Source organism: Sinocyclocheilus rhinocerous, unplaced genomic scaffold, assembly GCF_001515625.1.
Source record: "Sinocyclocheilus rhinocerous isolate Xijiao unplaced genomic scaffold, SAMN03320098_v1.1 scaffold706, whole genome shotgun sequence".
Taxonomy (NCBI): Eukaryota; Metazoa; Chordata; class Actinopteri; order Cypriniformes; family Cyprinidae; genus Sinocyclocheilus; species Sinocyclocheilus rhinocerous.
Genome location: NW_015632479.1, coordinates 71,516 through 81,690, shown reverse-complemented (window position 1 = coordinate 81,690; position 10,175 = coordinate 71,516). Strand labels below are relative to the sequence as shown.

The window sequence follows — 10,175 nt, the reverse complement described above, 5'->3', positions numbered from 1 at the left end:
GATGTTAACTGATGGACTGGAGTGCTGTGGATTACTTGTGGATTATTGTGATGTTTTTATCAGCTGTTTGGACTCTCATTCTGACGGCACCCATTCACTGCAGAGCATCCATTGCTGAGACACTGATGCAATGCTACATTTCTACAAACCTGATGAAGAAACAAACTCATCTTGGTTGATCTGATGGTGAGGACATATTTAGTTTTGGGTGAACTGTTCCTTTAAGGTTTTAATGTAATATTGACACATGAATTGATGTATTTATCCTTGACAGGATTTTGAGGGAGCAGTGGATCAGAGCCAAGTATGAGAGACAGGAGTTTATACACGTCGAGAAACAAGAGCCTTATTCAGCAGGTGAGAGCCTCCTCAAGCTGTTGTTTTTGTGGCTTATGGCACCATGAGTATGAAGTCAGTCTCATTCTCTCATTTCAGCCACATCTCTAGGTGTTTATGTGTTCCTGACTATGCACATTTGAGGTCCATACTGCATCTAACTGGGAGAGTGAGTTTCATTACCACTCAGAATATCCAGTTTCATGGCTCACAGTCTTATTTATTGGGCAGCGAGATCTGATTGGCTGACAGTGATCTCATCTTTGATACACACTAGCACACATGCACGCACAAACATACATGCATTTGTGTTCTGTGTTGCATTGCGTGACTTTCATTGTGCTGCATGCATGAGATTTGCTGCTGTGTTTAGACATTCACATTGAAGTCGTTTGTGTGTGTAATGGTGTTTTTGTGGCGGGTGTACAGTTAATAGCATTAGTCATACAGAGTGTGATCTAAATGCTGAAGTATATTGTCTGGAGGCTACAGCGTGGGCATTGGTGATTTTGCAAGACTGAATTCAGTGCTGGCTTGAGACATTCTGTTTCCACCTTCTCACTCTTCCACTTCATTTCTTCTTCTACCCTCTCAGTATTTATTACAATTATTAAGAAGTATTAAAATAGTATGTTTACTATTTAACAGTTTGGGGCCAGTAAGATTTTTTTCATGCATTTAAAAGAAGTCTTATCTGCTCACCGAGGCTGCGTTTATTTGATCAAAATTGTGAAATATTATTTCAATTTAAAACAGCTGTTTTCTGTGTGAATATCTGTTAAACTGTAATTTATTTCGGTGATCACACACACACACACACACACACACACATATATATATATATATATATATATATATATATATATATGATGCAGTGAAACTAGTTTATTTTATATGCTACTAATTAAAATTATTATTATGTTATGTTATGTTATGTTATATTATGTATTTAGTGCATTTGAAGACAATGTGGGATTCTCTTTTTTTTAAATTCAAAATATACCAAATTATATATAAACTTGTCTTTCCTACGAATGTTTTTGCATAATCTCGACTGGTGTAACGGAGAACAGATCGACCCAGAAGACACACACGCAGACACACACACGCACCCCATGAGCCTGTGTGTATTCAGGTTTAAGTCCCCACCAGGATATAGAAACCAGTACACACACACACACTCTCTCTCTCTCTCTCTCTCACACACACACACACACACACACACACATTAATGCCGAGACGTTTCTTTGCGTGTGTCATTACTGTCCGACACACAGAGAAGAGAAGGTGCGACCACAGCTCAAGACTGATAGATAGACAGATGAATAAGTCCCTCATGAAGCTGTGTGTGTCGACACACTCGCGCACTATTACCTGTGCTGTGCTCAGTGGTGTTATTGATGGGTCATGTAGAGAGGTGCGCTTATCGATTGCTGAGGTAATGCTGAGTGAATGATTCATGAGCACTAGTGTACCAGAATAGTGCTAGAGAGAGAGAAAGCAGAGAGATAGATAGAGACCGGCTCCTCATTAGTGCACACTAAGGCTAGCATTACTATTACTGCTGCTTAGGGACTTTGAAACCCAACAGGAAGCATTAAACATCAGTCTCCTTCTAGAAAGCATTTGATTGGACAGAAATCTCTAGTTCAGGATGAGTCATTGGTCATTTTTAATGCAATTACAGGTTTTTAAAATTAATTTTATCAATGCTTTTAGGAGAGCATTATTATATGATGTTAATTTCTTGATCTTTTTCCGTTTTGACGTTGCTCGTGTATAGTAAGCTACAACTTCCCTTTTTACTAAAATATTTTAAGGATGTAGATATTCATAGACGGCTACAAAAGTCCGTGGGTGGAAAAACTCCTCCTCATGCTTTCTTTTTTGCTCTTCTCTCGTTCTTTTTTAGGGTACAGAGAGGGATTTCTTGATCTTTTTCCGTTTTGATGTTGCTCATGTATAGTAAGCTACAACTTCCCTTTTTACTAAAATATTTTAAGGATGTAGATATTCATAGATGGCTACAAAAGTCCGTGGGTGGAAAAACTCCTCCTCATGCTTTCTTTTTTGCTCTTCTCTCGTTCTTTTTTAGGGTACAGAGAGGGGTTTCTATGGAAACGTGGTCGAGACAACGGACAGTTCCTCAGTCGCAAGTTCATTCTGTCTGAAAGAGAAGGAGCACTGAAGTACTTCAACAAGCACGACGTTAGTCTCTACTTCCCTCTCACACACACACATGCTTAATTAACTAAATCAGGAATTTATGCTGGTTTTATATTGAATTTATAGATTGTACAGAATACAACAACCATACAAATACAAAGTTTTGCTACTTGACATAAAACATTAACATTAACTAAAAAAACAAATTATATATATATATATATATATAGTTTAAAAACATATACATTAAATGTATATATTGGAATATAAATTTATAAAAAGATTGTATATGGTATTAATTTATAAACATGATATATTATTATTATTTTATTTGAATAATTTGTCTTTGAGAATATCTCCTGATGAATATAAATATATGATTTTATAAACATAAAATATTAATGATTAATTTATATTAATTAATTCAGAAACATTTATGTATAATAAATAAATATAATGATCTGGCTAATGATGATTTAGCTAACATCAGAAAACAGTTCTGTCCCCAAAGTAAATGCGCACACTCACACACACACACGCACACACACACACACACACACTCTCTCTCTCTCTCTCTCTGGGCTTACCAAAACAGTCCCAGTCCACCGGCACCATAAAACTATAATGTGACTCTAGGGACTTTCTGGTAGGTTCTGAAAATGTTTTGCTGTCCAGAAAGTGTGCGTTTATAGCTGAGATATTTCTTTAATCTTCCAGGCGAGAGAACCAAAGGCCATAATGAGGATTGAAACCCTAAATGCTACTTTCCAGCCGGCTAAAATAGGAAACCCCTACGGCCTGCAGATCACCTATCTGAGAGACAACAGCACCAGGAATATCTTTGTGTACCACGAGGACAGTAAGGTATCAGGCCCATCAAATTCCTGTGCTGCTGCTCTTGAATGTTTTGGATTGTGCATTCACATTCATGCATCTGCCAGATGCTTTTCTCCAAAGTAACACAGTTTATCAGTAGACTACAGTACAGTCTCTCTCAAGGCCATATTTTGAAATTTCAAATGTTTTCTGTGCATAACCATCATTGCATTCAGACTCTTTTTATTCAGAGGATTCATATCAAACTGTTTGTCATTTCATTTTTCCCCCTGAGGTCCACTTATAATGTTTCTTGTTCCCAAACTAGTCATATTTTAGTATTTCATGACCATTTTCCACCCTATCAATAACCCGTATCATTTAATTGCCTGTTTTTGCTTCTCCCTTTAAGACTTCAAATTTAAAAAAAAGATTTTTACTGCACTATTTTAAAGATATTTTAACTGCGCTATTCTTCAAAATAGCCTCTTTGCAAAGTCTATAATTATATTGTGTCAGATTCTGTGCCACTATATATAATATATGATTAAGGTCATATATTTGACAAAGTTTAACCATATCTTACTTTTATTGTTAGCCGTTTACCAACTGGAATAACGGTGCCTCCTTCACAGGGTTAATACAGTTAACTAAAATTAAAACTGAATCTAACATTAAAACCATTAAAATTATATATATTATATATATATATAATCTGGAGTAGATGATGTTCTGCCGTGTTGGTCAATACAGCGCTTCAACCACAAACATCAGTGGTTTGAGCTCTAAAAACACTCTTCCTCTTTCACCACACATAGTGCTTTTTTAACACGGTGCGCTTTATCATGAAGACGAATATTTATTATTGCTTAGAACCTGAAACTAATCGCATCTTGAGATGTAAAGAGGAGGAGCAAGAAGTTGATCTACTGGAGGATCAACACTGCTTTGGCTCTCAGAAGAGATGGAGAGATATTTTCAGGCTGTAATATCATGTGTGGAGGTCAAACAGCAGTTATTGCATCATAAAGCATCCTCTGCGGGCTGCAGAGAAACACTGCAAAATCTGCCTTTAGTCCTCATTGTGTGTGTGTGTGTGTGTGTCTCTGTGTGTGTGTGTGTGTGTGTCTCTCTCTCTCTACCAGACTGTGTGTGTATGTATGTGTGTGTGTGTGTGTGTGTGTGTGCAGGAAATGGTGGACTGGTTCACTGCGATCCGGGCAGCCCGGTTTCATTACCAGAAGGTGGCATTTCCTGGAGCTAATGATGAGGACGTATGTGAATCACATTTCTTCCAGCAGCTGACACATAAAAATGAGTTATGAGCGCGAAGCTCACTGTAGTGACTGTGAACATGTGCACTAAATCATGTTTCTCATTCATACACTGCAAACAATCATTTTCTTGTTCAGCATTTTAATCTTGTAGAAACAAATTAAATTTACTTAAAAAGCTGAATTACATTAGATATTAAGATGTGTTTTCAGAGAATATATCTGAAAGCTTTATAATTGTTTTAAAGCATACATTTAACAAGGTTTATACGGGTAACTATAGTAAACTTTACTTGAAGCCTTTATGTATAATGCATTATGAAATTATTTGTAATGCACCTTATAATGCATTGTATGATCTCATGCACACGTTTATAATACATTGTAATACTTAACTATTCATAGTTACACCTTTAGAAAGTATCATGCATTAAAACACACGACAGATGCAATCTGCAAATATTAGAATGCATTTATTTTAACTTTGATTACAATGTTTTATGAAAAGATTTGTAGTTTATGAATACCTTTATGGTGCCTTAAAGGCTTTGAGTATTTAATTAAAACGATTTAACAAGTCTTATAGTACAGTTTTGCTTCTTAATTTGATCTTGTTTTAAATGTAGACATGGAAAACATTTGTTAATACTGATATAATGATTGATTATATTAATAATCATTTCTACCTTTTTAAATATCTGTGCATGTTTAAAGAGCATCCAAATAGTGATATGTTATTGATATGTTTCCTTATTGATATATTTTGTCTGTCTGTGATTGATTATGATGTAGCTGGTACCCAGACTGACAAGAAACTTCATGAAGGAGGGTTTCATGGAGAAAACAGGCCCAAGGGTGAGGGTCTTTTTCAGTAAACCTTCAGAAAAGAGATGAAGTCCACCCAATCATGCTTCATTCTGCTAGTTTCGTGCCACGTTTTCTTCTTGCACAATAAATCATTTGAAGTGAAATCAATGATTCATATGCTTTTATGAGTTTATTTGGTAAGTGTCTGTGTAATAAGGCAGATAATGTCCAGTCAGCTGGTCATTATCACAAAATAAAGTCCTCAGGGATGCTGACTGGACATTATCTCTTCCTAATGCCCTTCTTCACATTGATTCATGCTGGAGTCGTCTCTTTTTTAGCACACAGAGGGCTTTAAGAAAAGATGGTTTACCATGGATGATCGGAGACTAATGTACTTTAAAGATCCCTTGGTGAGTAAAAGTTGATATTTAGACTTTTTTTCTTCTTGTTACATTCCATTTCCAAATTGCCAATTGATATATGGTATTTTATTATATTATACAATGTCATTTATTTTTATTTTTATTATATTAGTAAATGTTAAATATTGTACTACATGTAACATATAGTATGATAAAATATCATTTTTATTATATTAATTATATTATATTATATTAGTATATTACTATATTAGTATATGTTAACTACAAAAATGTAATCATATATATATATATATATTTATAATTTTCAATATAATTTTTTTTTTGTAATTTTAAATGTAATATCCTATAATTTATTTACTTTTTTTATTATTATAATATGTTATATTATGTTGATAATATAATGTAATATGTAGTACTACATTTAACATAGTCTTATATATTATAATGAAAAATAATAAAATAAAAATGTATATTTATTTATTTTATTTTTTTATATTATATTATATTATATTCCCTCTTTTAGGATGCATATGCACGCGGCGAGGTGTTCATCGGCAGTAAGGAGAACAGGTATACTGTGGTATCCGGGCTGCCGCCCTCGATCCAGGGATATCACTGGAAGTACGGGATCACCATTGAAACCCCAGACAGGAAGTTCCTGTTTGCTTGTGAAACCGAGGCGGAGCAGAAGGACTGGATCGCAGCCTTTCAGAGAGTCGTCAACCGTCCCATGATGCCGCAGGAGTACGCAGGTACACAAACACACTGAAACAATACAAAGACACTCATCGGAATCGACTGACTGCGTTTCGTTTCTCTTTGCAGTTGAGGCTCATTTCAAGCACAAGCCTTGATGCTGGCTGTAAACCTGCCTGTATGTGCTGTATGCTGCAGGCGGCACAGACTGGACAATGAACAGCTGTTCTGTCTCATGAAGCGCTCCGGACCGAGCGAGTACCTTCCTACCTTGATTTACAAACCACTGGACTGTGCTGAAGACGTCTTCATCGTGAGGCTTACTTATAACCAAAGCAGACGTCCCGGGTTCAGCCGTCAGCCGAGCTACTGTACAAATATGGCATGTGAATGTTGTCCATCGCTCTTAAACATAACATTTAATCTGTAAATCACAAGTACTAAACACCACGGTGCGTTCTGACTGATGTTATTTATTGGATTTTCCATGCAAATGCTGCTGTGAAGCTTAGATGATCCTCAGACACTACACAACACCACACCACTCCGAGTGTCTTTGCTGATCATCTAGGGCTTTCGTTCACCATTACTGATCATTTAAATGTGTGAAAACCATGTTAGGACACCTATGTGATTAGTATAGGTTTCATATACTACTTACTACTTCTGGTGTCTGTGCAGGGTGCGTACTGTATGTGACCCTGGAGCACAAAAGCAGTGTTAAGTCGCTGGGGTATATTTGTAGCAATAGCCAACAATACATTGTATGGGTCAAAATTATTGATTTATCTTTTATGCCAAAAATCATTAGGATATTAACTAAAGATAATGTTGCATGAAGATATTTTGTAAATTTCCTACTGTAAATATATTAAAACTGAATTTTTGATTAGTAATATGCATTGCTAAGAACTTTTTTTTTTGACAACTTTAAAGGCGTTTTTCTTAATATTTTGATTTTTTTTGCACCCTCAGATTCCAGATTTTCAAATAGTTGTATCTCGGCCAAATATTGTCCGATCCTAACAAACCAAACATCAATGGAAAGATTATTTATTCAGCTTCAGATGATGCATACATCTCAATTTCGAGAAATTGACCCTTATGACAGGTTTTGTGCTCCAGTGTCAGGTATGTCTGATTTCTACACATCATATAAAGACGGTTCAGTTCTTGATTTTTCCTCCTCCACTAGGTGGAAGCATATCACCGATTAAGATGCATGTGCTCATTACTGTTTCTTTTTATGCAGAATAGGGTTGATATTAGCCATAGACTGATATATCGGCCGATATTTGGCCATTTTGAGATTATCTGCTGAAAACCAAGTTCACTTGAATGAATAAGACTAGTGATAGTTCCCCTTATCTTAGTCAATAGGGACACTATATTTACGCCTAAATTTAAGATTTATATTTTTGAATTGCATATAATATTTGTTTTAGCATAAACAAACTAATAAACTTAAGGTGATGCATATTTGTCAGTCATACATAAATGAAATTCTGTAATAGTACTAATAAATTGAATGTGTTTATAACCAGGTTTATATATTTATTAATAAATCCAATTTGTTTAAATAGCTTAATTGCATAAATGTGATTGATTTCACAAATTTATGCAGATTCGAAGCAATTTAAAAAAATGTTGTTTAAATAAAATCAAAAAGATGCAAATAGTTAATAATAAACTATGTTTTTTTTTGCATTCAGAAATATGCATCACATTAAGTTTATTAGTTTATGTTAAATCCAAATTTTATTTGCATATCAAATACATAAATATTAAAAAATGTTATGCAAACTATGCATCCATTTAATTTAAGCAATCTCATTTGCTGTTATTAAATTGCATTGTGTATATATCATTCTTGATTTCAGCCAGACCACATCTGTTGACTTGCATTAGAATATTCTACAGATTTTAATAATGGATATGAATGTTTAGATGGGAGGTTGTAATAATAATCTGATCCATATCACAGCTCCTCTAATGTAACTCTGGCCCTCTTGTTCGGGTTATGATGCTATTCAGATGTTTTTCTTCTGATTTGTTTCAAATAAGAGTTAGTGAATGCTAACCAACAAAAACGTATAGCTTTGTTTTTGGGGACTTGTACCGTGGTAAGGATAATGTACAGTCACTCTCGTTCTGTGGCTGCTCATTATTTCAGAATAAACTAAATAAGAGTGGTTTATTTTGTGATAATGACTGTCTGACTGTGCAAATAGTTAATAATAAACTGTTTTTTTTTGCATTCAGAAATATGCATCACATTAAGTTTATTAGTTTATGTTAAATCCAAATTTTATTTGCATATCAAATACATAAATATTAAAAAATGTTATGCAAACTATGCATCCATTTAATTTAAGCAATCTCATTTGCTGTTATTAAATTGCATTGTGTATATATCATTCTTGATTTCAGCCAGACCACATCTGTTGACTTGCATTAGAATATTCTACAGATTTTAATAATGGATATGAATGTTTAGATGGGAGGTTGTAATAATAATCTGATCCATATCACAGCTCCTCTAATGTAACTCTGGCCCTCTTGTTCGGGTTATGATGCTATTCAGATGTTTTTCTTCTGATTTGTTTCAAATAAGAGTTAGTGAATGCTAACCAACAAAAACGTATAGCTTTGTTTTTGGGGACTTGTACCGTGGTAAGGATAATGTACAGTCACTCTCGTTCTGTGGCTGCTCATTATTTCAGAATAAACTAAATAAGAGTGGTTTATTTTGTGATAATGACTGTCTGACTGTACATTATCCAGCTTATTATACAGCTACTTAACACATAAATAAATATGTGCACATGAAATATTGATTTTGAGTTGAAATTATTTTCTTTTGTTAGAAGAAAGAGGCGCAGAAAGAATCGGGTATTTCAAGCAGTCGTGTAATAAAAAAGTTTAAATCATTCAGTACTATGATAAATATCAAAGTACGTCTGCTAGTATCACTGACACCATGGTACGTTTTGTAAGAGTTAGTGTTAGCTTCTTCTGGTCAGAAAATAGCTAAAACAGAGAAAAAGATATGTTTTAGGACCAAGAAGATCATCTTACATGAACTCATGAGCTTAAAGCATATGAATTTTTAGTATATGCATTTTTTTTTTCATGGCAGCAGGGTTATTACAGTAAGCTAAAATTACAATAAAAAAATAACATTTGTTAGTTGAAGCTAAAGCAACTGAAATTAAATACAAGAAACTTATTTATTTATATTTAGATTAAGAATAATTTATTATTATTTAATTTATTTTAATCTTTTATTATTATCATTTATATTATTATATATAATTAATAAGAATATAGTATTATATATTTTATATAATAATAAATTATTATTATTTAACTTGTTTTATTTTAGCTTGTTACAAAGGTATGTAAATTTAATAAAAACAATATGGACATATAAAGAACTATATTACAAAAACTATAACTACTAAAAAATGACTTGAACACAAAAAATGACTAAAACTTTAAAATTAAAAATGAAACAGAAAATACATAAATAAAAATTAAGTTAAAATTAAAAAAAAACTACAGCAGTATCTCAATATAATATATGAATATATAATACAAATTAAATGCATAGAAAACGTATACTTTAAAAGATATTGTACTATTTTCATCTTAAGAGAGAGAGAGTGTGTGTGTGTGTGTGTGTGTGGGTGTG

The 10,175-nt window shown here is 33.6% G+C and overlaps 1 protein-coding gene across 1 annotated transcript in view; it reads left to right on the top strand.

Annotated features, from left to right (window-relative positions):
- Positions 1 to 7,229, top strand: part of LOC107742584 (arf-GAP with dual PH domain-containing protein 1-like) — a 16,103-nt gene extending 8,874 nt beyond the window's left edge. The window contains exons 4-11 of the mRNA XM_016555624.1: positions 275 to 357; positions 2,432 to 2,544; positions 3,220 to 3,366; positions 4,509 to 4,592; positions 5,385 to 5,447; positions 5,741 to 5,812; positions 6,309 to 6,537; positions 6,611 to 7,229. Coding sequence (XP_016411110.1) covers positions 275 to 357; positions 2,432 to 2,544; positions 3,220 to 3,366; positions 4,509 to 4,592; positions 5,385 to 5,447; positions 5,741 to 5,812; positions 6,309 to 6,537; positions 6,611 to 6,639 — 820 coding nt within the window. The 3' untranslated portion in view covers positions 6,640 to 7,229. The remainder of the gene's footprint in view (positions 1 to 274; positions 358 to 2,431; positions 2,545 to 3,219; positions 3,367 to 4,508; positions 4,593 to 5,384; positions 5,448 to 5,740; positions 5,813 to 6,308; positions 6,538 to 6,610) is intronic.
- Positions 7,230 to 10,175: the final 2,946 nt, after the last annotated feature.